The sequence below is a fragment of the Xiphias gladius genome, chromosome 20 (genome assembly GCF_016859285.1).
Source record: "Xiphias gladius isolate SHS-SW01 ecotype Sanya breed wild chromosome 20, ASM1685928v1, whole genome shotgun sequence".
Taxonomy (NCBI): Eukaryota; Metazoa; Chordata; class Actinopteri; order Istiophoriformes; family Xiphiidae; genus Xiphias; species Xiphias gladius.
Genome location: NC_053419.1, coordinates 1,140,293 through 1,167,148, shown reverse-complemented (window position 1 = coordinate 1,167,148; position 26,856 = coordinate 1,140,293). Strand labels below are relative to the sequence as shown.

The 26,856-nt window shown below is 39.2% G+C and overlaps 2 protein-coding genes across 3 annotated transcripts in view; both read left to right on the top strand.

The window, feature by feature from the left end:
- The first annotated feature begins 345 nt into the window (after positions 1-345).
- On the top strand, positions 346-18,039 carry sptlc1 (serine palmitoyltransferase, long chain base subunit 1). Of its 2 annotated transcripts, none has more exons than XM_040157646.1 (15): positions 346-464; positions 2,601-2,708; positions 2,798-2,892; positions 4,836-4,929; positions 6,420-6,492; positions 7,110-7,242; positions 7,418-7,547; positions 7,758-7,847; positions 9,451-9,558; positions 10,037-10,132; positions 11,165-11,261; positions 11,477-11,531; positions 15,801-15,918; positions 16,336-16,409; positions 17,186-18,034. In XM_040157646.1, exons 1-15 carry the CDS (start codon positions 411-413, stop codon positions 17,277-17,279), a joined length of 1,419 nt encoding a protein of 472 aa, XP_040013580.1. In that variant the 5' UTR covers positions 346-410; the 3' UTR covers positions 17,280-18,034. The 2 variants fall into 2 exon arrangements, with proteins under 2 accessions (XP_040013580.1, XP_040013579.1); XM_040157645.1 differs by lacking the exon at positions 346-464 and adding an exon at positions 1,095-1,476 and having other exon boundaries at positions 17,186-18,039.
- A 3,491-nt stretch (positions 18,040-21,530) lies between these two features.
- Positions 21,531-26,856, top strand: part of ror2 (receptor tyrosine kinase-like orphan receptor 2) — a 69,733-nt gene continuing 64,407 nt past the window's right edge. The window contains exon 1 of the mRNA XM_040157363.1: positions 21,531-21,983. Within this exon, the coding sequence (XP_040013297.1) occupies positions 21,920-21,983 (64 nt within the window). The 5' untranslated portion in view covers positions 21,531-21,919. The remainder of the gene's footprint in view (positions 21,984-26,856) is intronic.

Genomic DNA, 26,856 nt, shown 5'->3' with positions numbered 1-26,856 from the left:
AGTAATTGCAGAACCAGTTGATGCAGCAAAGTACAGAATGTTGTTTTGTGGAGTTATTTATTATTCTAATTAAGACATATTTATTCATTAACTATCCATCTATGTGTAAATATTTCGTTTCGTTGTACAATTAAATATAATTTAATTTGTTTATATAATTTGCCAAAATGACTAGATCCATACTCTTAATCTTCACTTTTATTCTTATTTATTTATTGTAATCCTTTATGTATTATATTTTATTTTCGATTTTTGATTGCAATTTTCAAACTGCAATCGACAGAGTAGTAGTATTTACATGATGGAAGCTGTGGGTGGATTGTATTTTATGGATGGACGCTCAGATCTACTGTTTTTCTTGTAGAACCTAAATGCAGCGTTACTGATGACGTTACACAAGGAAGCTAAACATGGCGTCTGGACAGCAATGGGTGTTGGTGGAAATGGTGCAAGCCTTTTATGAGGTAAAATTCTCCTCTCCACAACTCTGTCGAATTATTTGCTGACTTTTGCAAGTAAATTCCTCGTATGTTTACTTACACGTTGTTGATTCTGATTTTGTCCGAGGCTGTTCATTGGAAACTTCTCAGTCAGGAAGTATCCCTGGCCTAGGGAACTTGTTTGACAGACTCTCGAGGCCAATCAGCTGCTAAGTTGGATTTTGATGCTTTGTCAACATTGTTTTTGAAACTTTCATGCCAGTAAGGCACCTCTGAATTTGAATTTAATACCTGTATGGCGTTACTTTCCACTGTTAATAAAAGCACAAGGAAATGTGGAATCGCAAACCAGCCAACAAACTGCAACCCAAAATTGCTTTAATTAAAAAATATGAAAAAGAGCTACAATGGGAAATTTAAAGAAATGTGATTTGCATCTAAAATCACAACTTGTATTGGGTGTCTTTTGTTTGCGAATCGCAGTTTGTGCACTTCTGAGTTTTTCTGTTTGGCCATTAAGGTAAATGGACAAACGATCCAGGGGAATTCTCTTTACTGCTCTGCTATAGGTCCAGTAAGCTGTCAGTCATATTGTCTGAGGAAATCTGGGAAGCGACCACCCAACTCCGATGCAATCGGCCAATAGCACTCCCTGAAAGTGAAAACTTGTTTATTTCACTGTCAGTTTTCATCACGGATTTATAAATCCTTACTGTTAGCGACGGAGGACCTTGTGGAAAATCTGTCAAGTTGTCACAGTACTCTAGGCTACCGAGAGTTAATGTGGGCGTGCGCTAGCGAGCCCGCTAGCTATCTACATCCACTCTAAGCCAGCTAAATCTGAAAATTTTTAACACTACGTCTTTTCGGGCGTTTTGCTAAAGGTCTTCGAGCACACCGGAACACATTATCAGGGGAAAAATTGATAAACCTATTAATGTTCCTCCTTAGTTCAGACGTCAAGAAACTGCTGACAGCCGGGGTGACTAGTACACCAGACCGTCCTCTCCTCCTACACTGGTATTGTAATGAACACGTGCGTACACAAACTGTTGGAACTGCTCTCATTCGGTTCGTTTTCAGTTTCTGTTGTCAAACAACCGAATGAGCATGGACTGTGGTTAGATTGTGGCCCATAATGCTATATAAGGCAAGAAAACTGTAGCAATTTATTGTGCTCAATTCATTGAAAACACATCTTTTCTTACCAGTCTGTTTATTGACACAAAAATGACAGGAAAATGACTCGTTGTTAGTGGTCATTTCTGTATATATTGATAGGTTAGAGTTGGATACCGGAACAGAAGTACTGCTGACCTGCTAGGAGGATCTTTGGCAGGTGACATAAAGCATGATGAGATGGCATGATCTTCCTCCCAGTTACTAAACACCTAGTAAAAAGGGAACAACAATAAGTCAGTTACATTATCCAGTAGGTGCACAAGTTTTCCCTGTTGAGGCCTTTTTAGCAGGGAAAAAACGGGCCTTCCTGAAAAACATCCTGAAGCCAAGAGCACCGTTTAAGTGTACCGGTGGATTACTCTTGCAGAGAGTGTTTGCTATCAGACACTGGTTTGTATGCCAGCAGTTAAGCTCATCATTTAAAACAAATACTATATCCACACTAAGCCAGGATTTTTCTATACCTGAAACCAGAACTTTTCCTGCTCATTATCCACATTGGATTAAATACATTTATAAAATATAGTAAGAATGGTATACTCCTGCTCGGACAGGGTCTATGGTCATAAAAGTGATCTACAGTAACAATCGTCTCGGCACAAAAGTGCAGGAGTTCAGGTTTGCCTGGTTAGCAGGTAACGTTAGCATCAGTGAGCTCCAATTAAATCACTGTCTATGCTCATTCAGTTGTTTCACAACAGAAACAGAAAAATAATTCAATGAGAGCAGTCAAACTGTGTGTGTATTTAAAATACAATAATGATTGGGGGAAATTTGAGATGGAGGAGAGGACTGAATGGAGGTTTCACCTGCTGAGACTGTCTGTCGGAATGTTCAACACATGCTGGCTATCAAATGGCCCTAAAAGACATCTGTACCAATATATTTTTGTGGAATCTTGGGTCTGTTTTTTCCATCTGAGTCCACACCCATTCACCACTCACCACACCAAAATAATCCTGTCCCTGTCTATCTCAGGCTCCTGCTTATCACCTGATTCTGGAGGGGATACTCATACTGTGGATCATCAGACTTCTGTTCTCTAAGACCTACAAACTTCATGAGACCTATAAACTGACAGAGAAGGTAAAGTCAGCATAGTGCAGTGAAAAACATACAGCATTGCGCATGTATATGTGTCACCAAACATCTGTCATGTGGGTCCCACGTTACAGGAAAAGGAAGACCTGATTGAGGAGTGGCAGCCAGAGCCTCTTGTTCCTCCTGTATCCAAAGACCATCCCTCCCTCAGCTATGATGTTGTCACCGGGTAAAACCCACAGGAAATCTCACTGCTTTTCTTACTGCTTTTAAATATTGGCTGAAACCAAGTGTCCAAAAGGGATAAGGGTCCATCCAAGTGTGTTCACAGCCAGCTCACGGGGAGTGTTCTCTGTGATTGCGCTTGGCCTACAAGAGGATAAAATGCAATATGAGATGACCCTGCAATGCAATATTTATCTGAATGGTTCTGAACAGAATTTACACTGGCAATTTGAGAGCAATATCAAGTCTCACTATATAAAGGAAATTACACACTGAAAATAGAAAAATAGAAGTCCCAAAGTAAATATGGTAAATTTGTGCAATATATTTTAATTCTATCTTATTTATGTGTAGTTTGTCAGGCTGAATTTTGTGTGTAAATGCTGCTGCAGACATAAAAACATTGAGTCTTGGGTTTGAATACCTCACTCAGTGTAAACATCTTGTAGCTTCGACGAAGAAACTGCAACAACATGATACACAATATGCAGTCATACAGAGTGGAAGAAGATGATATAACAGCCTTGAAGCTACTACTTACTCCTGTTTAAAATAGGAAATTAAGGGGGAAAAAATTAATGTTAAGGGGTTTCACACTTGTCAGCTGCGTCCAAATTTAGATTAAATCTGCACAAACAAGGTAGTCTCCAAAAATCATGGCTGCCAGCAGTCAGAACAAACACTCCATCACCATGTGTATTTTAATGTAGATATGGATCCAGATTGAAATTAAGAATTTTTCAACATTTTCTGTTATTAAAATAACAAATTTAGTAGAGTGGTGATATTGGGTAGTTTTTCCAGGTTTATTGTCTACTTTTTTTGCTAGGCTCACCAACTAGAGCCTGACTGATCAACTGACACAGCTGACATTATCGGCTGTATATAGCTTTTCAAAAATATATCAGTACCAATGTATAATAACAGTAAATGTGATTCATTAGAAACATTGTGTCCATTATATAGATTGTCCACTAGAGAGAACCACCAGTAAAATGTCCTGCTCACTACATATCTGTGACACAAATCTTAGAAAACAAGTATTAAGGATTCCTTAACAAAATTGATCGGACTCAAAAAAAAGAATGCATTGGTTTATTCTGTCTCTGTCTTACACAGTAAGAACAACTTCTTATCAGCTGTTAAAATGACACTCATTCCACTCTGCCTCTATGCTGTTATTATCTGCCACCTGTGTTTAAATAGTACTGTTCTGACGGGGTCAAACGAACCCAACTAAATGAGAGACACATACTCCAGACACTCAGATATTTTGCTCTGTGCTCTGTCTGTGTTTGCCACATGCTTTTCTGCCCAGCATTAACCTTACCAGTGTTCCTACATGTCATAGCTAACTCCCAACAATTCATATGGAATTTGTCAAAAAATTTTTAAGTCAAGATAAGGTCCAAAAAACACAGAAGTGCTTTTTGGAGCTTATCTTGACTTAGCCACATCTCATGGGTTGTTTCTTGTCAAGCTACTTTTTTCAAGCGCAAGAATAAGCTTTAACACTCGGTTTGATACGTTCTTTACATTGTGTTATCTTTCGCTCATCATTCAGTTTCTTTGATTTCTTTGAAACTTAACAACATCATCATGCAACAAGGTAATGCAACCTTGACAACAATAAAAGTAGACATGTTGCTCACTGTAATGATTTACCCAACTTTAGCAAGTTCTGTGACTCAGGAAGTAGATGTTAATCCCTCAAAGAACTGAATGTAGAACCAGTGGCTGCCTGGAAATTAGGAAAAATAGACCGAAAGTTGTACACAGCACAGTGGTGGTGAATGATCAGCATGTACTGCATGTATTTAATTGAACTAAAAATGCACAACACTGGTCTGGTTCTTACAAAGTAACTAGATGTTGTTTTGTGCTCTGAATTCTATACGCTGTTAGTGTGTTAATCTAATCATTTAAACACATTGTTTTCCATTACAGACCTCCCAGCCACAAAATCATAATCAATGGAAAAGAGTGCATTAACTTTGCATCATTTAACTTCCTCGGTCTCCTCGACAATGAGCGGGTTAAGGTCAGTATTTACCATTTAGGCCATTACTACCTGTTTTATTGAATAATACAGACAACCGTGGAAAAGAAAAACTAAGACACTCCATCTTCATGTGAAATAATGTTATTGATTTATTCCTCGACTGTAGGTCTTCATCAGGGTCCGAAAAATACATAATCAATGTGCATAACATACCAGCCCTAGGTGACATTCTGCTAAAGGGTTTGGCCTAGTACATAGCCAATAGAGGGCACTAAATTACAAGGATTGGCACCCTATATGTAACAGAAGTCAAAATTTATAATATGGCATAAAAGTATTTTCTTTTGCCGTAAGTGAAGAAGTACAATGTAACATATTAGAAACAAGTATTTTAAATTAAATCAATATATAGCAAATCCCAAAAATGCCCAAAAAATACTATTAAACAATAATGTTCAATAATTAAGAGAAAAGGAGAATGAAACAATGTTAAGCTCCAATGTATGGAACAGACCTCACACCTAGTCATTGCATTCTGTTAGTTTCAATGAACAGAATACATACAATGTAAACAAGCAAATAAGTTATACACATTTGCATTGTTCGTGGTTGCAATACTAGGACCTCGGGACAGCAAGAGTCCTGTCCTGTCTGGTTGTGTGTCTGGTGGTTTGCAGGACTCCCTGATTCTGACGGGGGGCCTTGCTTGTTTTTCCTACTCCCCAGCTGTGTCTTGCACCGGTATTGTCTTTTATGTCCCGTCTCTATATTGGAGCCATCAGTGGTGTGTTCGTCCTTGCTTCTACTGGGCAAATTGAAGGAGACTGAGCGTGTCCGCTGTTTTGTACGTGGAGCGTGGTTGTTTGAGACCATGAGTAGACCATGCCCTTCTGATAGTCAGCCAAATCCCGCTTGAATGTATTCAATTTGGACTTTTTTAGAGCATTACAAAGCATCTAAATGTCCTCTCATAATTTTGTTTCAAGTGGCTTTTATTCCTCATTGGTGTTTAATTATTAAATTTTCATTTAAAGTTAATCAAATTCATTTTGTAGTTGTGCCCTTTGTTTTTTGGCTTCCTCAATTAAAAGCAGAATCAAATCAAGTGAGTATTTGTTCAAGATGGCTTCCCATTTTACCTTAAAGTCCAGATTGTCATGGCCAAGTGATGGAAACTTTTTTATTCGTAGTCCACGAGGGACCATCTCCACTCTCCAGTAATCCGACAGTGTTATAGTGTGTAGATCTAATTTCTTATCCTTTTTCCAGTAGTTTCTTAAATTGGACATATAGGTTACTTAGATCCGATGATGTCGGACTAGTTTCGCTTCCCAATGAAGTGTCTTGGACAATAATGTTCTTGCCTTGCTCATTGGTGAAAAAAAGTCTAGATTTAGTCATACTGGAGTAATTAGCCCAGAAACATTCACAATAGAATGGAGCTGCTTCGAACTGGACTCAACTGCCAGAAGAAATTATTATTTGAATAGTTTCTTCATTTAATTCTTCTTGTTTCCTCCTCATGACAGCAAAAGGCTTTGGCATCACTGAAGAAATATGGTGTGGGCACGTGTGGTCCAAGAGGCTTCTATGGAACCTTCGGTGAGTTAAAAGATTCTTCTCTGATTTTCATCTTCTGTTAACATTCTACCATCTAATACTGAGATAATTTAATAGACTGTAGAAAACACAGAAGCTGTTAAGCATATGTTTCTAAAGGTTTGTTCAAATTTGGATATTCTGGCTTCAGTATCTGTCAGAAGGATGGAGCCTGGGTAGAGCTGAGACTGGGCGAGCCAGTGGCAACCACCAAGGCTGGCAAAGATAGGCTGAGGCCCCTCTCAGTCAAGCAAATACTTTCCAAAGCATAATGCTGTTAAGTCTTGTCTTGCAAGGCAGTGTTTTCCCTACACAGAACCCTCTCTGGTGTACCGCCACGGTTTTACCACACCCACTACAAAATCAGAAATGATACAAACTTTTAATATTAAGGAATCATCATTAAATGTTTTATTGATTCATAAAGATAAGAAACAGTACTGCTGTCAGATATTGGTGAAGAACAGTTTGTCAAAAATCTTCGTTATGTCCTCATTAAATCAGGTTTAGTTTTCCCTTGAAAGAAGCCACTGTATTCTCTGCAAGCCTCAATATGTTCTGTTGTAGTAAATGCAAATGAACTTTTTAATGTCAACTACTATCTTGTTTCCCTCCCCAAGATGTTCACCTGGAGCTGGAGAGTCGTCTTGCCAGATTCATGAAAACAGAAGAGGCCATCATCTACTCATATGGCTTTGCAACCATTGCTAGTGCAATCCCTGCCTACTCCAAGAGGGGGGACATTATCTTTGTGTAAGTATTGTCTCTGCTAACTTGTATAAATCTAAAATACACCCTATACAATTACTGTCAGTCAGGTTAGTTTGTCAAGAGGTCCAGCACAGACAAACACACATACCATCTGCAGCCTGTACGTTTATGATTTGTGTCCCATAGTTTTGTGTTGTGTCCCTGATTGTCTGTTCAGGGATGAAGCAGCCTGTTTCTCCATCCAGAAGGGTCTTCAAGCGTCCCGCAGCTTTATCAAATACTTCAAACACAACGACATGGAGGATCTGGAGAGGCTGCTCAAGGAGCAGGAGCTGGAGGACCAGAGGGTTAGTACAGGGTTGCTTAGTTTGCGAAAAGAATTATTGGGGGTGGGTGTCACAATATGCCCTGTGTTTTCATGTTTATAAATGTACTCCTGAGTGATTGAACTGCAGATTTTTATAACCCTGTTTTCACTCTGTTTAATGAATATTGTGTGTATTACTGTCTTTCTTATCGAAGTCTCATATACTAACATACTTTTGTTTTTGTTGCAGAATCCTCGTAAAGCTCGAGTGACCCGGAAGTTCATTGTAGTCGAGGGGCTGTACATCAACACTGCAGATATTTGTCCTCTCCCCAAACTGGTAAATAGAAAACTAGTGGACCACAAAGGCTGTTAATTATACTCCATGATAAACTTAATCTCCTTGATTCATTCACTGGCCAGCCTTGTTATTCCTTAGTAAGTGCTGTCAAAGGGCCCATGATTCCGTGATTATTAAGAGGCATACGCACATTGAAGAAGTGAATATACTTTCACTCAAGACACTTGCACTCAAGAAGTGAAAGTGTCGTTTAACAATCTGCACAAACAACATGACAATGTTTCAACCACAAATGGTCTTACTCAGGTAAAGGAAGGGTTCATCGGTTGATTCAAGTATCTTAAGTGCCTTTCAGTCAGTGTTGCAGGGGTGTTGTGACCACAGATTTCATGTGTTTGGTGTGAGATGACATGTTTTTTTTTTTTTTAACACAGTTTCCCCTGGTTGTAACTCTAATTACAGGCAAAAGTGAACATGCTTTATTTACAGATGCAATGAACATTCAAAAAGACCCAACAGTGCTGCGTATGAACATTTAACATTATGTAACAAATTCAAACATCTAACTGACAGCTCATCTGAAGTATCCTTTTCCAGTAGCAGATACAAAGACTGGGTTAAAAGCAAGGAACTAAAGTTGTTTACATGATATTGACTGCATCTTACAACAGTTTTTCTTCTGACATCATCAGTGTAATCGATTTAACTGAGAAATCAGGTGGTACACCTGGTAAAACCCAAACTTTGAAACAGCATATACTGTATACCTCTGTCCTTTCTGGAGTAGTTCTACACTTATACATCCCCCTTGCCACATTACTTAATTATTGGTTTGTAACTATTGCTCCAGCAGTGCAGAAAGTCATTACTGTTACAATCACAATTATAAAGACAACTGCAATCAGCAGTATGAGACAGCTTTACAGAGGTCTAACAGTGAGCCTTTCCATAGTAAGCGTTTATTGTGTACAGTAGATACAGTTAGGTAAATAAGTATATGGACAGTGACAATTTTTGTAATTTTGCCTCTGTACACCACCACAATGGATTTGAAATTAAGTTACCAAGATGTGATTGAAGTGGAGACTCTCAGCTTTATTTCAAGAGGTTTAACAAAGATATCACATTAACCATTTAGGAATTACAGCTATTTTTTTACATAGTCCCTCATCTTCAGAGGCTCAAAACTAAAAGGATAAACCGAAATTATTATAAATATGAGGATTATTTTAAATACTTGGAGAAAATCCTTTGCAGTCAATGACTACCTGAAGTCTGGAACCCATGGACATCACCAAATGCTGAGTTTCCTCCCTTCAGATGCTTTTCCAGGCCTTTACTGCAGCCACCTTCAGTTGCCGCTTGTTTTGTTCTTCTTTCTCTCCTAAGTTTTGTCTTCAGTAATCAACTGGGCTGAGGTCAGGTGACTGACATGGCCATTGAAGAATATTCAATTTCTGCCTTGAAAAGCTCTTGGGCTGCCGTCATAGTATGTTTTTGGTCATCATCCTACTGTACTGTGAAGTACTGTCCTATCACAAACATCGGAGATGTGTGTAGTATGACATGATTACTCCAGGGCTGTCATATTTCCAGATATCTCTGTTCTGTTGCCCATTTTGTGTGCTTGTGTAACCTCCAGGTGGAGCTGAAGTACAAGTACAAGGTGCGAATCTTTCTGGAAGAGAGCCTGTCTTTCGGTGTGTTGGGAGAGCATGGCCGAGGAGTCACAGAACATTTTGGGGTCAATGTGAGTGCACTCAGCTTTAAATACAGAAATACTGTATATTCACATTGTAAAAAAATCTAAATAGCTGTTTAAAAATGTTCTGGTAACACTAATTTATTTGTTGGGAGGTCTGCCATAGTTACAACAGTTGGTCAATAGCTGTACTTAAAAAGTGAACAATAAAACAACAAAGTTTAGCCCAGTGTCTGTTTTTTTTGTTGATGCTAGGCTCCCAGCCTAGCCTAAACCTTCCTGCCTTCCTCTAATTGGCAGCAGTCCTTGTGCTGATAAAATTAGTTGAATTCAGTGGTTCTAATAATGATTTATTGCAATAATGTGAAAAATAGATTTATTCTAATAAACTTTTCCGATAAACAAAAAAAGATTACACACATGGCATTGGGATCCAGAGTACAGTTGGTTAGTCTCTCAAATGTGGAAACATTTTAGGCATATTTGTGTGCAATGTTAACATGGAACCATTTCGGCTTCCATGCAGATAGATGACATTGACCTGATCAGTGCTAACATGGAGAATGCTGTGGCCTCCATCGGAGGCTTCTGCTGCGGACGCTCCTTTGTCATTGACCACCAGGTAAATACAACAGGAGTTTTATTTGATACATGTTGTATAAATGACTGTAAAAGTGTCTGCTCATTTGGACTGTAGTCTCCCGGTCGATTGGTTGGTCGATATGCTCTCGTCAGACCAAATTTTCATCGGTCAGACAATCGTCACTGTTACTTTCATAAGGAGAAACATGCTACATCAACAGCTATCCAGGATTAATCTATTATTTACTGCAGTGGTGGGAGGGACAAACTACCTGTGAAAACACTAGCCTCTTTTCAAAACTTCGAACTCACCCAACCTGATGGAGAATGCTAGGTCTCACTTATTTAATGTTTACTGGATGTTTACTGAACATTTACTTGGACTCGGCTGCAAACTAACTGACATTATATCAAAGAAGTCGTCGTAGTGGCTGCATTTTGTTGAAATGGATGTCCAAATGTCGAATGCAATCTTTGCAAACAGTAGTTTTGTTTTAGTTTTACAGTAGGCTTGTTTATTAATTTGAGGTAATCAGTTGTGGACAATTCTATCACCAATTTTTTTAATGTAGCAACTCAGTTTCATTGAGGGAGTGCTCTCTAGCCCTTCGATAAGTATCCAAATACTGATTTAAAGAGGTGTGAACAGTTGTCAGCAGACAACAACCCCACCTGTAAACCCAGAGCTACATAGGAGAATTTCTTCAAAACAACAATGTTAATGTTCTGGTCCAGACCTCAGTCCAGTCCACTTTAGAATAGCTGTTCACCAACACTCACTGTAAAACTGGAAAAGGTTTGAGCAGTTAAACGGGGTGAAATAAAGTTCATACAGACCTGTCCACATGAACTGTAACTGCTACCAAAGGTAACTTAAGTAAATATTGACTTGACGGGGGAGAAATCCGGTGCAGTCAGTTGTTTTCTATTTTCTACTTTTAGTTTATGCCAGTTTGTAGGTACTGGTTATACTTTAATATTTTTTTTCTGGTGATTAGTGTCAATATAATAATCCTAATGACATCCACTTTGATTCAGGAAAAAGCAATATAAGACTTTTATGTGTTTGTAGCGTCTGTCAGGTCAGGGCTACTGTTTCTCTGCGTCCCTGCCTCCCATGTTGGCTGCTGCTGCCATCGAGGCTCTCAACATTATGGAGGAGGATCCAGGTACAAGCTCTTTAACTGGTTTCATTTCTATACACCTTTCCATTTTTTTGGGTATTTATTTACTTCAACTTCAGAGAGATCATTGTTTGAGCCAAGGTTTCACTAGAGAGAGGGCTTTCCACTTTAATTCTGCTGATTAGAAGTATATTTTAGTAAGAAGTAGTGCTGTTTTCAGTTCTGTTCTTACTCATCCATCTTCATCATCTGTTTTGCAGATATTTTTGCTGTCCTGAGGCAAAAGTGCAAACATGTTTACAAGGCTTTACAGGGGTAAGTTCATCTGTAACTAAGACTAGGGGATATTTACAAAGCAGGAGTTGCTTAGTGACAGCAAGGCCACCTATACTGGAGGAGGACCATGGTGGCCCTGAGCCGTTGGCTCCAGTACCAAGTAATGCCCGAACCCCGAAGCCAGAGCTCTCAGAGCCCAGCAGGTAGTTAGAATAGCTCTCTCTGCAAATGCCAGTTGCAAATGTACATAGCAGTGTGTTGCTATTGAAGGACCTGCTTCCATCTGCAACCATTATCAGTCCATACTAGAGTCTGAAGGGGAGAATGCAGTCTGGTGGTGCTGCTACAGCCGTCAGAAGCACAAGCAGTATATATTTGAAAATGAGATTGGCTTCACAGACTCCCACTCAAGGACGGGTGCTAGGGGCGGTGGGCTGCCCACCTCTGATTAGAGTGCGTTAAAATTCCCTTTTTTGTGTAAATTTCATGACATAAATAAGTCCCAAACGGTTGACTCTATGTTAGCAGTGACCTTGCAACGTTCAGTATGATTTAAAACAGTAGATGGCGTTTTGAAGCATTTTCAATGCCGGCTGAGAGCCACTAATCTTTAATCATAAATTACTTTGTGTATATGGAGAACAGTACAGGAGAAACAACACGTCCTTGAGGAACACACTTACTAACATTAAACAATTCAGACATTTTTCCACTGATACAGACTGTGGTCAGTTAGAAAGAAATTCTTCTATTCTCAGACTGAAGTCACTATAAACCTTTGTAAAAGAGTCTTTGTAAAAGGACATTTGTCTTCATAGAGTTAAAAGCTGAACAAGGATCCACAAATAAAACTCTGGCATATCCTTTAGGATACATAGGATGTTTAGTAATGATATTAAACATAGTCAGCAGTGAATCATCTGTACCTCTGCAACTTTTGTAAGTGAATTGAAATGCCTGGCCACAGAGGAATTTAAATGACTAGCTAGAACTCTTTCCAGGGTTTTACAAAGCACAGAAGTGACAGCTATTGGTCGAACGTCATTCAACATACTTGCTTGGCTTTTTGGGTACAGGTTTAATGATTGACATTTTCCATGATTAGGCACTGTTTGTGTGTTTAACAAGTACTAGAATAACATTCTAAAGACTACTTTTATTGGTGGGGCACAGTCCTTAAGGACATGTGCTTTTAGTATGGGGCAGTGGCTTTTTTGGCTTCAGTTTGGAAAGACTTGCAGCAAACTCTTCTCTTTGCTGCATGGTCACAGTCTACACTATTATCCTCACAAGTCAGATCAAATGTAAAAAAAATCTTTAGCTCATCAACAAAGGGCAGGGCATTCTTCGTTCATACTGGCTCTGCTAATTAGTGCATTTAACCCTTCTCATGCTTGTCTTGTGTTACTTGTTGAAAATTTCTTTTCTCATATTTTTGTAATCTGTCCTAGCTTTCAGGGTCTTTTATTCTTATTGTTCTTATTTTCTCAGAGAATAATTCAGTGTCACCACAGCAATAGGCCATTTTCTTTTCATGAAGTACATTAATATGTTCCACATGTAGAAAACATGTTGGTGATTGCCTGATAGCAAAAAGAAGAGCTTGTTTGTTGTTTTGGCCGAACAACATGTAAAAGTCAATGAGAAAACAGTATGTGAAACAGCTTCACAAGAATAGGACCGAGGATTGGAAATAAACAGTACATAGATAGGCAAGTATTTGGTCAGTGACACAATTTTCGTATTTTTGCCACCATAATGGATTTGAAACAAAGCCATCAAGATGTGATTGAAGTCTAGACTTTCAGCTTTAATTCCAGGGGTTTAACACAAATATAGCATTTATTGTTCTGGGAAATACAGCCATTTTTATACATAGTTCCGGAATTTTCAGAGTCTCAAAAGTAATCGGACAATTGACTGACATCAGTTTCATGGCCAGTTGTGGCCTGTTCCCTCATTATTTCATGACAAATTAAGCAGAAAAAAAGGTCTGAAGTTGATTTGAAGTGTTGAATTTGCATTTGGTAGCTCTTCATGTGAACTCTCAATATGCGGACCAACGAAATGTCGATGCAAATGAATGAGGCTCTCATTAGCCTGAAAAAACAAAACAAACCTACAAGCAACACCAAAAGGCCTGGAAGACCACAGAAGACAACTAAAGTGGGTGACTGCAGAGTTCTTTCCTTGGTGAAGAAAAACCCCTTCACAACATCTATCCAGGTCAAGAAAACTCTCGAGGAGGTAGGCCTATCATTGTTAAAGTCTACAATCAAGAGACGCCTTCCTGAATGTAAATACAGAGGCTTTACCACAAGGTGCAAACAGCTGGTAACACTCAAGAGCAGAAAGACCAGATTAGACTTTGCCAGAAAACATCTAAAAAAAAAAACCTCCCCACTTCTGGAACAAGATTCTTTGGACAGATGAAACCAAGATTAACTAGTACCAGAATGATGGGAAGAGAAGAGTATGGAGAAGGAAAGGAACGGCTCATGATCCAAATCCACCACATCATCAGTCAAACATGGTGGAGGCAGTGTTATGGCATTGGCATTTATGGCTGCCAGTGGAACTGGGTCACTGGTGTTTATTGATGATGTGACTGCTGATAGAAGTATCAGGATGAATTCTGAAGTGTATAGTTCTATACTAATTGCTCAGATTCAGCCAAATACTGCAAAACTGATGGATAATGACCCAAAACACACACTGCGAAAGCAACCCAAGAGCTTCTCAAGGCAAAGAAATGGAATATTCTTCAATGGCCAAGTAAGTCACCTGACATCAACCCAGCTGAGCATGCTTTTCACTTCCTTAAGACAAAACTGAGGGTGGAAAGACCGACAAACAAGCGGCAACTGAAGGCGGCTGCAATAAAGGGCTGGTAGAGCATCTCAAGGGAGGAAACTCAGCATTCGATGATTTACATATTTTCCAGACTTCAGGTAGCCATTGGCTGCAAAGGATTTTCATCCAAGTATTAAAAATAATCCTTATAGTCATAATTATGTTGGTTTTTACCAATTACTTTTGAGCCTCTGAAAATGAGGGAGTATGTATAAGAGTGGCTGTAATTCCTAAACAGTTAATGTGGTATTTTTGTTAATTGAATTAAAGCTAGAAGTCTGCACTTCAATCACATCTTGATGGCTTCCTTCCAAATCCATTGTGGTGGTGTACAGAGGCAAAAAATTGTCACTGTCCAAATACTTATGAACCTAACTTATGAACCTAAGGACAGTCGATGCAAACGCAAATTTTGGGGTGCGTGCGGACGCCGAAAAGGGCCGCACGACCATAGTAGGAGATCCAGCAAGACAGGTTGATGCTGCCTGCTCAGATTGTTTTGCAGCTTATTAGGCACCTGTCCATTTACCTTGGACAGTGCTCACATACTATTTGTTGAGCATATTGATCCTCTTAGAGAGTCCAGAGCCAGCTTTGCAACTGATACCTTCCAGGAAGTTCTGTATTTCTTGGAGTTTCTAAATTAATTACAACTTAAGAGCACCAGCTCACTAAGCATCACTGCCACCCTCCATGCCTCCACCACCTTTACAACCAAGTCCAATTGCCCTCGATTCAACTTTTCTTGGACTCTGCCACCTGCTATTCGCACTGTTACTCAGGCCCATTGGCTCAGATATTTGGTGCCTTCGCTGCCTCCATTTCTTCTACCATCATCACCTCTTCATCACATTTCAGGCCCTGGGGCTGGGAAAGTAGGCGTGCCACCCTTCATCCGTTTGTCACCTGCAGTCCTCACCGTAGTTGCTAGGACAAGGGTTGGAGGTGAAGTTAAAAGGCAGCCGATGTTGTGTGTAGATCATTGGATGAAATGTTAATAACATTTTCTTTGAATTTGAAGAAGAATTGCATCTTTGCTACAAGTAGTTCCTTTGAACACATGTAAAGAGCTTTTGTGTATACATATGCTATTACCATGAGAGGCTAATAATTGTGAGACTTCAAAATAATATCCAGTCAGTGGATGAGGGACTGGGCTTGAATTTTGTTAGGTCATTGCAAAGTAAGGGCTCACTTGACAAGACATCTTTAAAAAATAGCCAGAAAATATTATCCTGCATGCTGCAGAATTGTCTTGTAATTTCTGATTTTAGGTAGTCAGGCTGGCACCGTTGGCTATTGGAGACCTGGAAGTTCAAGGAACTTTTGGTGGAAACACCTAAGGATACACAGCATTTTACATTGAAAGGATTTTCAAAGTTTCAGTTTTGCTTTCCCGAATATGTCAGTGTTATGTCACGATTTTTGTTTTGACTGATTATCCATGTATGACAGAACTCCTGGTCTGAAGTTAGTAGGAGTACCATTTGCCCCAGCTCTTCACTTACAGCTGGAGAGAAGTTCAGGCTCCAGAGACTCTGACATGCAGCTGCTCCGCACCATTGTAGATTATGTAAGTCCTAAACTTATGCTCATGATGAAATATATAAAGTTGTTTTTGTTTTCTCATCCCAACCTTCTGTGTTTTTTAAAACATACACAGAGATTCATATTATGATAAACTATTCAAGAATCCTTAATCAGCAGTATTACAATATCAAGATGACTCTTTTACTGATTTTGACAAGACTCCTCATCACAGCCTTTAAGGTTAATAAGAAGAAGCAAAAACCCGGGAAATAATTGCTGTTCTCTATAGTTTTTAATCCCATTTCATGCCCAGAGTTATATATTTGCTATATGTTTTTTTTTTTTTTTTTTTTTTCTATGATTCTCCTTCAGCTGTAGATCAACTTGTGACATATAATTTAGTTTTAAACAGAGACTGTTATTTCATGTCTCACAGTAGTTTTCATGTTTTCTGTATCAGTGTTTGGAAGGACGTGTGGCTCTGACCCTCGCTCGCTACCTTGATAAGGAGGAGCGCTTCCTCCCCCCACCAAGGTAAGGGACTCTACCTTACTGTGCCGTTAATACAGTGTATCAAAATGTATAATTGTGTTGAGTCTCCTGTAGTTCTTTTTTACATATGTGTAGTTTACCACTGCAGAACACAAAACCTGACCCCTCACCCCTGTACTGCACACACAGTGTCCACTCACTCTATTTTATGACTTCTAAAAACAATTGGCTGCACCACAAATGATCTAACTGTGTGTGACTGTATAAGATAAGTATACACTTTTCCTTTATCAACAAATCCCATGTGCAGAGTCAAACCAACAATGAATGTAACCTACTAGCAAGTACTGTATCTTGTCCTTTATCACCACGAACACACTGTAATTTGTTTTTGACTCAAACACACACCTTCCAGCTGCCAAAAATAATCACTACAGCACCAACTCCAAACACTAAAATAGTCCTCAACAAATGCTCTTGTAAATCCTGTTTGAATAATGTTTGTTAAAAACTACAGTGAGCAGCTGTTCTAGGAAATTACTGACCATTTTTTATAAATGGAACTCTACATTGTGAGTTGTTTTTTTAAGATTTACAGTGGGGTCCAAAGCACTTTACCTCTCCAATAGGAGTCCAATCATCTTGGAGCTGAGAATAGTTTACTTTTGCTTTTGTAAAAGCATATCTGTTAATGAGAGCTTAAAATGAGCCAGGTTTTCATGCTGGTGTTAGAATGTTGAAGTAGAATCATTTGTGCAGATGACATTAGCCTTGGCACTGCCGTGTTGTGTCTGACTGCTCCACCTGTGTGTCCTCAGTATCAGAGTGGTGGTCACCATCGAACAGACAGAAGAGGACATCCAGCAGGTTGTGTCTTGTATCCAAGAGGCAGCTTTAGCCATCCTCAAATGACAGTGCAGTGTTTGTCACTGCTGAAAGTAAGCAGACATCATTGGAGCTTTACCAGGAGTCCACTGGACTGGGTAGGAAATCATTGTGAGGGGGACACTCCGGACAAGACGCTCTCATCCATGTTTTTACTGGATACTTCGTTTGTCTCTTAATGGTTTTTTTCCTTTGTTCTTGTTTATCATGTGTCGTCATCAAACTACATGTACTCCTTGTTTTATATTGTTATGAATGTAAATGTGGTTCTTCAGCAGGACTGTCAGCACTTGTCTTTCTGCTGTGAATAGTAATGGTCATTAGACATCTAACTAATAAAGGAAAACAACTACAGTGAGAACGAGACCTGATCTTAACAGACCAAATGAACTGTTACTTTTTATGTACTGACCAAAGAGGAGACAGTTAGTGGAGGACTCATCATTTTATTTAATATTCTGCAGTCTGTTAGTACATGAACTGTGCACGATGATTGTGTCCTAACATGCCAATTGTTGTTTTACCTCAAATAGACACTGATATTTACAACTGGATTTTTTTTGTTCTTTGTTTTTCAACCGATGTTAATTTTCTTTTGTTAGAGGTAATAGTATTTCTGACCACTTTACCTTGATGAAATGTAAATATATCTGATTTGAATTGAGTTAGTGTGTGTGTGATTTGTGATCATGCTTCTGTCTTGGGTTGAAACCCACCACGATTTTTTTTAGGTGGCATTGCCACAAACAGAGTTCAAACAGATACAAATGTAGAAGCGGAAACGCCCTGCAGACCAGCGTCGTTGTGTAATTGGTAACTAAAAGATTTCTGGTTTAATGCTGATTACAGAAATATCACATAAACTGTCCTGAAGTGCTGCATTCAAAATAAAATAAAAATGCATAGCTGCAAGAAGATAGACATAATTAATTAAAGGTTTACTCCAGTAATTTAGTACTGCATTTCCATAAAGTTGGGCATCACAAGACACGGATTGACAAAGAATGGTTGAACTCTAAGCAGCAGAGACTGAGACATCCTGTCTTTTAATTTCTAGTATTTTCCCAAAAACACTAGATTATTGTTTACCATAATACCACCTAAAACATCTTTTCATTAACCCCTCCTTGTTTGGTAAATGCTCATCAGTGTATCCCAAAGCCATATTACAAAGTCATTCGAAGCAGGTTTGGAGCATATAGTATGGTCACACCGGAAAAGTGACAAAATGAATTAAGACTCAAATGACGGTGTGCATATTAAATATTTCTGAATGTGCTTTGGATGCACACAATTCTCCTAGAATTCAGTGCACCAAGGAAATGGAGGAGATAGTCACAGTTGGAAGAAATTTAAATAAATCCTGGAAATCATTTAACAGTGGTGAAACAGTTCTGTATAGATCTAGGAAAACAAATAATTACATTTCAGGACAAATATTTTGATGTCTATTTGTGATATTTAATTGGCTGTGGCATTCCAAAATTGCACTTTGACATCTGAGTAACACTTCCTGTTACTACGAAATGGTTAAGTATTTTGATTTTGTTTGTTTGCTTTATTTTGTATATTAACGTGTAATATGTCAAGTCTGAGAAAATACCCTTGATGGTGTCATAGTGATGTCCTCAGGTTATCTCAGTTTGGGTTGGAGACTACATATAGAATATACACTTGTATGCAAACATTTGAACACCCCTGGACAAATGACATATTTTGTTGATTGTTGAAGTGAAAAGAAGTAAATAAAACCCCTTGAGACTTGACATAGCTCCTCCAGGGTTTATGTACCTGATTTGACAGGCTGAGTAGGGCAGTATAAGTACTGCAAGACATAATAATCAAAAGTAACAGTATTCGTTAAGCAGGTGAAAGGCCCCTGTCGGTGTTATATTATCATATATTATTTGATTATTTTTAATGGTGCAATAAAATGTAAACAATCTATAGTTATTATATATAATATATAGTTGTTATAGTTTTCTGTAACAACATATACTGTATTTTAGAAGCTACAAAGTAAATAGTGAATAGTGGCAGTAAGCAGGGCTGTAGCTTTATAGAGTTCTATACTTCCATGCTACAATTTTACAAACTAATGCAGCGTGGGTACTGTATTTTTAGACTCTTAATTTTAAATTTGACTTCTTTTAGGCCAAATAAATAAAAAAAAAGCTTCCCCGTTTCGCCATCAGAATGTTGGTGGCAGTGTGAATGCTGTGAAATACCTTTTATATTCTTAGATATTTTAGAAACCAAATTAAGAAATAGAGGAACATTCGACTGAACAAATAACATAGAGAAAATCCAAATAATTTAAAAAAAAATTCATTTTTGATGGCTGGTTAAAATTCCTTGTGAAATGTAGTGTAGTAGAGGTTTAAATAAATTTAAAAAAAAAAAGAAATAATCGAGGAAAGTACAAGTACCTCAGCTTTGTATTAAAGGACAGTACCTGAGTAACTGTAGTTACTTTTCAGATCTGACTGACAGTTTCATTTAATTTATTTAATTTTGAAGTAAAAATGTGCTTAACCCCGAAACAGTTTTGGTCACCTCTGCTGTGTAGTGAGACTGAAGTACAGTAGAGCTGATAAATCCTTAATGCTGATTGGTTTAATCGTCCATACATTTGCCAGTGCACATGCTGTCATGTCATTGGTAAGGTAAGTACATGTACAATATTATGTGACTCGCTGCATTTACATATATAGCGTTTTTATCCAACAGGCTTTACAGTTTGCCAGTCAAACACCCACTGACACACGCACCACGCAAGCTACCTTGCAGGGTGCTGATCATCAGTGTCTCGCTCAAGGACATGTTGACAAGAGGAGCTGGGGAATGGGCCACCAACCCTGTGACTAGTGGAGGACCCTCTAACAGCTGAGCCTTGCTGCTCACCTCTGCCTAAAGTCGGTCTAGAAATTTCAGCTGTACTTCATCACTGTAATGCTAGTGACATAGAAATGCAGCTAATTATTTTAGTCTGAAGGTTTATGAATTTAGCACAACTGTCATAAAACAGATGACCACTTTAGATGAAACCAAGTTGATATCCATGTCATGAAGTTAATTTCATAATCTTTCACTTTGAGTTTAAACAGCTGTAGAGGTTTCTGAGCCTCTTGTAAATACACAACTTCCAGAAACTGAGTAATTGTTAAGTGTTCATTTTATACATTTAGAGATTAGGGAACTATTTCCCACAAATGGGACAATGTAATACGATAGATTAAATGTCAAATGTGATAGAAATATTTGAAGTAAGTAACAGGCAACCTACACATTGTCCCACTGAGTTCTGGGAGAAACGGGAACAATGAAGAGGTTCCTTTGATGGTTGACATGAAGAACTAAGCAAGAGATTTGAAATGCATCTGATGCCATTTACACCATGTACACTGCATTTGAGATGACTCCAGATAAAGTGACCCAACCGCTGAAGTGCGTTATGTGCCAGAAGAGACATTTGACCTGATGGGAGACACTGAACATTTCTGCACCGTGAGTTTCGTGTCTGACTGGAGGATAGCAGGACTCCAACTGGCCTCAAATCAGCTGTAAAATTAAACACGGGAACAAACACAGAAACTAAACTGCGAACAGGATTTTCCAATAGTTTTATTTAAAAATAAAATAAAACTATAACTTGTATTATGAACTGTTTCCAGTATCTTTAGACTGAATAGGTTTACATTAATGGAAAATAAATGTTGTGAAATAAAATTTAAAGATAATATAATTTAATAGTTAACTGAATCGGGAAAAAAATAAATAAATTAAAAAAAAAAAAATATATATATATATATAATTGTGTCCTAGTGGGTTAAAGAGCTGAGAATGTGACTGCAACAGCACTGGTTTCGAGTCCGGGTGACGACCTTTGTTGCAGTCATCCTCCATCTCTTCCCTTATAAGTGATTAAAACAACCATGAATGAGAAAAACCCATTGCAATATTTGAGACCCTTCACACGGTCCCGTTCCAATGGCAGTGTGTATCGGAATGTAATAGTTAGCCGAAGAGAATGTACTTAGGAAGAGATCAGTTTGCATTATTTGGGCCTCATTTCTGCATGGGAGAATGGTAAAGACAAAATGGAAGGAGTGGGAACATCCACGTCCATGAATTCTTCAGTCTCGAGGCGGGAGCACGAGCGTATGTCCACGCTGAACTGGGGAGCAGCAGTTTGACACGAACTTGCTGATGACTGGCTTTTGCAGTTTTGCAGTGGGGTGGTTGTGAAGCTACCTCCCTTCTGTCTCTAGATGGGGCCCTCGACAAAAACGTTGGTGCACTTCTGTGTGTGCGTGGAAGTGCGTGCGTGCGTCCGCTCAAGTTTTGCAAGCTCGCCTCTTTTCAGCGCGAGGACACACGCCACAGCTCTGACGGAGCCGCGCGGCTCTCGACGTCTCTGTAGGACTGTGCTCGGGAGGAGGGCGGCTTTGTTTTCTTCTCTGAGCCCGCATCTGTTCCGCACCTCCATGCCCGACTCCTCCGCGACCTGGAAAGCGCGCTGTCCCTCCGGCCCCGGCTGCTGACTTGGAAAACAACACGGAGAGAAGATCCAGCAGAAGAGGCTCTGCTCCTAAAACTGGAGGAAACTACCATCAGTCTGGTCTTTGATATTCTCCTGCACACTTGTGCGAGTGAAGACTGGCGCTATGAGAACTTTCCCGAGGAGTCTGGTCTGGATGCTTCTCTTGTTTCCAAACCTGAGATGTGACGGTAAGTCTCTTTCACACTGCAAACTTCTACAAGGAAGAAATTCAATATACTAAATTGAAGTGTGATGCGCTGCACAAGGCAACAGGCAGTACATTTGTTCATAGTCAAGTTAGTCCAAATTCTGAATAGCCTTCGGTCACATTCATCTGCGCATTCCTGCGCTTTCTCCGTGCGTCGAGATGATCTTACACAATAGATGAAGCTTTTTCTCCTGACTCTTTCTTGCGGCGGTTCAAATCAAAAGTTCACCTAAGTTGTATCAGATCAATTGTTCTGATTGGACTTGGAGATTTCACAGAAAATGGCCCAATTGCTTTTCCTAGGAAACGACATCCCCTGCATCTGCCCAAAATAGTCCCGCAAACTTGAATATGAATGCATTTGAGTTTCTGCGAGCACCTCAACATTCTTTGGCCTCTTTCACCGTGTTGACATGTGTTCCTTGCAGCTCCTGGTCAGACTCAAACGGCCACTGTGTCGTTGTCATGTTAATTGGATGCGTAGCTCGAGGTGATCTCGCGTCTTTGTCAGTTATGCTAATTCGTTTACTCCCCCCTGCGGGGGGCGAGAGCTGTGGAGATTTCCTGTTTTCAGCTCTGGCTTTGAGGACCTACCATTTGGTATGAAGTGAAAGGGCCATGGGGGGTGGGGCGCAGCGGGCTAAATGAATACCCCTCACCCCTCACCCCCCACCCGCTAGTTTGTGAATCCTCTTTGTCTTTATGGGACATTCAACTGCATATTCATATTTTCGACCAGCAAGTAAATCCAAAACACCTAACAGCTGGCCAATATGGTTAAATCCAATATCACAATAATAGGAGATCTTTTCCAATATTGGAAAACATGGTTAGAAATTAGTGGCATTCATTAATTATTAATGAATGTCACAAAAAATGCCTATGTGAAATTAAGTATTTCACATATTGAATGTATGGAAACCACATATGCAGGTATCCTGATTTCTTGTACTTGTTAAATATATGAAAATAACTAACATACAAATCTCTCTTTATGCATTTATCAAATGTGAAATGCTGTTAAACAATTTTATATGCGAAAGTTTTGTTTTAACACGTGAGGTTCCACACTTCACAAGGAAAATACCTGAAAATCCTATGTGTACTCAGTATGTTGTGTGAATTGATAACATGTGCCTTTTTGAAATTTCCACATGTGATAAACATGCAGTCTGTTTCACCTTTGATAAATTCAACATGTATTTCTATATGGCAAATACTTGCAAAATCACGTGCAAAAATCAAAATCAAACATATGTTCAAAGCAATGAACTCTGCTCCATTGTTTTCCATTATGGTTTTTAATTAAAATTTGATCCATGGTTGATAAACAATCATTTTGAATTATCGCCCAACTGACTTTGCAGTCGGTTGCTAACAGCATTGCAGCATACCATACGGTTTTGGTGTTTTAAACTTGGTGTTCCTGCCTAAATGGCAGCCATTGGCTTCCATTTATAGAACTATAAAAATCCTGTAAAACCTTGAGACAGGCTTGAGTTAGGTCATCCATCGCAGAAAACATCTCGTTTGCTTTTAAGTTTCTACAAGTTAGTTTTCATAGTGTAGTGAAATGAGCAGAAACTAATGGCTGCCTGGAAGATAGAAGATAGACTGTCAAAAGTCTAACTGCTCTGACACACCAAGATCACGTCGTCAACAACAACATGCATGTAAGACCTACGACTGCGTGAGTGGAAACAACAACTGAGTAATCTCTGTTCCAATACAAAGAACATATTGAAAAGACAAACTGCCAACAATTTTCAGACCACTGCAAATCAGATTGAATTAAATCCATTTTTATCAGTTGTGCTGTGCTACGAATACAAATTGAGAATGTGTCTGTCATCTTTTGCTTTGCACTGACAGTGTCAGCCTGTGGTCCAGCCTGTGAATTGTGAGATAGGAAAATAAAAATGTGAAAAATAAAGGTTTATAACAGTCAGTGGGTGAAATCACTGATTTTCTAAGAGGATACTGACCATTTCAACGTAGCAGTTGACAGGCCAGCATTCAAAGTACAGTAGCAAGTAAGTGAACCTTTGGAATGATTCATTTTTGTATAAGTTTGACTAAAACTATGGTCAGATCTTCATCTAAGTTACAGTAATGAACAATATATTTTAACTAATGCACAAATCAAGGTATTGTTCTTGTACATTTTGAATGCATCATTCAAACATTCACAGTGTAGGTTGGAAAAAGTATGTGAATCCCTCGGCTAATGACATCAACAAAAGCGAACAGGAGGAGTCAGCAACTGGTCAGGAGTTAGCAACCCTGGAGTCCAGTCGTGAAACCAGATTGGAGGGTCGGGGTTAGAGCTGCTTTTGATGCATAAAAAACACTCAAACATTTTCCTTTTGCTGTTCACAAGAAGCTGCTGAAGTGAACCAGGCCTCGCAAAAAAGGTCCCAGAAGACTTAGGCTCTAGAATTGTTGGTTTGCATAAAGCTGGAAAGGGTTACAGAGGCATCTTAGAGAGTTTAGAAATTCATCAGTCCACAGTCAGACAAATTGTCTATAAATGGAGAGGATTTAGTTCTGTGGCTACTCTCCCTAGAAGTGGACGCCCAGCTAAGATGACTCCAAAGGCACAACACAGAATGAACAGTGAGGTACAAAAGAAACTCGTATAACAGCATAAGGTTTAAAGGAATCATTGGAGCTGGTTAACATCTCTGTTCATTAGTCTACCATATGCAAATCATGGTGTATGGTTGCATGGAGCATGGAGTCCATGGAAGGACATGACCAGGATGTTGCTCCTCTCCAAAAAAAAATTACAGTAACTCTGAAGTTTGCCAAAGAGCAGTTTGACACTCCACAAGACTACTGGGAAAATGTTTTGTGGACTGATGAAACTAAGTTAGAATTATTTAGGAAGAAGAGGAAGCACTACGTATTGTGTTAAAACAGTACTGCATACCAACATGAAAACATCATCCTGGCGCTGAAGTACGCTGGAGGGATTGGCTGTCTCTGGGCCTGGACAGCTCACAATCTTTGAGGGGGAAATGAATTTCCAGCTTGATCAAGGTATCTGACTTGATAATGTCAGGGTGGCTATCCGCCAGCTGAAGCTCAGAAGTTGGGTGATGCAGTAGGACAATGACCCTAAACATGGAAGTAAATCTACTACAGAATGACTTCAGACAAAGAAAATCCAGCTTCTGGAGCGGCCCAGTCAGAGCCCTGACCTTAACCAAACAAAGATGCTATGGAATGAGCTCAGAGAGCTGTTTACACCAGACATCCGCAGAATATGGCTGAGATGAAGAAGCAGATGTAGGGAGAATGGTCCAACATTCCTCCTGAACAATGTGCAGGTCTGATCCACAGCTACTGAAAGCGCTTGTTTGAGGTTATTACTGCCAAAAGAGGTTTGACCAGTTGGTAAAATCACTTTGTTTTTCCACCAGCACTGTGAAGGTTTAATGGGTGTGTTCAATAAAGCCACTAAAGATTGTGTGTTAATAGCTTAAACACATTGTGTTTGTCCCTACCTGTGACTCAGATGAAGAACACCTCACATTTATGTCCAATTAATGCAGAAAACCAGGTCATACCAAAGGGCTCTTTCTTTCTTTCTTTCTTTTTTTTTTTAAATGATGAGAGAGCACTGTATGGAGGAAGAACCAGGGAAATAGCTGAAATCCAAGGCAGGCACTGTGAAGGTAGTGGAAGCTTGTTACTAATGAGTACACACAGTAGTATGACTCACCATGTTGGGGTTAGAGTAGAGAGGCAGAGCTGCTGCTGATGGAAATGGGGCCAGAGGGCCTTCCTTTGCTGTGGTAGGTGTTTAAAGAGACCTCTGTCACACCTGTAATGAAACCTGTTGGGGATACTGATAAACAAGACCAGCTGTGTAGCTATGTATCATTGTTCATTTAGCAAAGAAACCAAATATTAAATGTACTTTAAACATAAGCAGCTGTACCAGAACTCTACCTCAATATCAACTGATCAAATGAAGTGGTAGCTATCTGTCAGCATGATTGTGTATCTGCTCATGTTTGTTGCCCAGTTTTTTTAGACATGCAGTCACAATTGGAGATCTTACAGTGTTATTTAAAAAGTTGCAAGTAAAACTGCAGTTTTCCTTTAATAATACAACTTGTTGCTTTTCGCATTCCAAGCGAAACTATCCCAACCAGTTTATTTTTAGAGTTTTGCACTTCTCTTTAAACCATACAGACATAAAACAGTTAATGAGAGTGCTTAATGTGGAGTTTGGGAAAATCATAGACTATATGATATAAACTCTTCATGCTGTTTTAATCAGGTGCTCCACCAATGACATTAGACACAATTTAATATATACATACAGTATCTGCCACTCCAAGGTGGAACCTGTCTGGGGTTTGATGTACTGTATAAACAAATGGTGTCTTTATTTACCTACACGCTAGGCACTGATGTAACTGGCAAATATAAGAAGAGACGATTAATTGTTGCATGGGACACATAGTACAAGCTTTTCCCAAAGTTTTATTGCCCTCACCATCTACTCTATTACTCCCTGGTTTAGCTCCTGTCCATGTTTCCCCTTCCCCAGTCTAGCTGTGAAGTGAAGCAATGCGTAGCAGCCCTGGACAAGCCAGAGGAGTTAGCCAGAGGTCAGTCCATTAATCTGGAGTTTGTGGAAATGTGGAGGATGTGTTCAGGGACAAAAGTTTTACCTCAAAATTTAGAGCAAGGAACTTGTAATTCTATGCTATGATGTGAAAACTTTATTTTGGACCAACAGTGAGACAGAGCTGGAGCCATGTACAGGATATCCCATGTTAATTTGACAGGGCATGAAGTCAGAGTGGTCTTCTGCCAAGGACAACAAGAGATAGCAT

Excerpts from the sequence above, each read along its gene's own strand:
- sptlc1 (XM_040157645.1), top strand. The coding sequence starts at position 1,378 with ATGTTCCTCCTTAGTTCAGACGTCAAGAAACTGCTGACAGCCGGGGTG. Across the intron at positions 7,548-7,757 it reads AGGAGCTGGAGGACCAGAGG|AATCCTCGTAAAGCTCGAGT; the intron begins GTTAGTACAGGG and ends TTTTTGTTGCAG. Across the intron at positions 15,919-16,335 it reads TCCGCACCATTGTAGATTAT|TGTTTGGAAGGACGTGTGGC; the intron begins GTAAGTCCTAAA and ends TTTCTGTATCAG.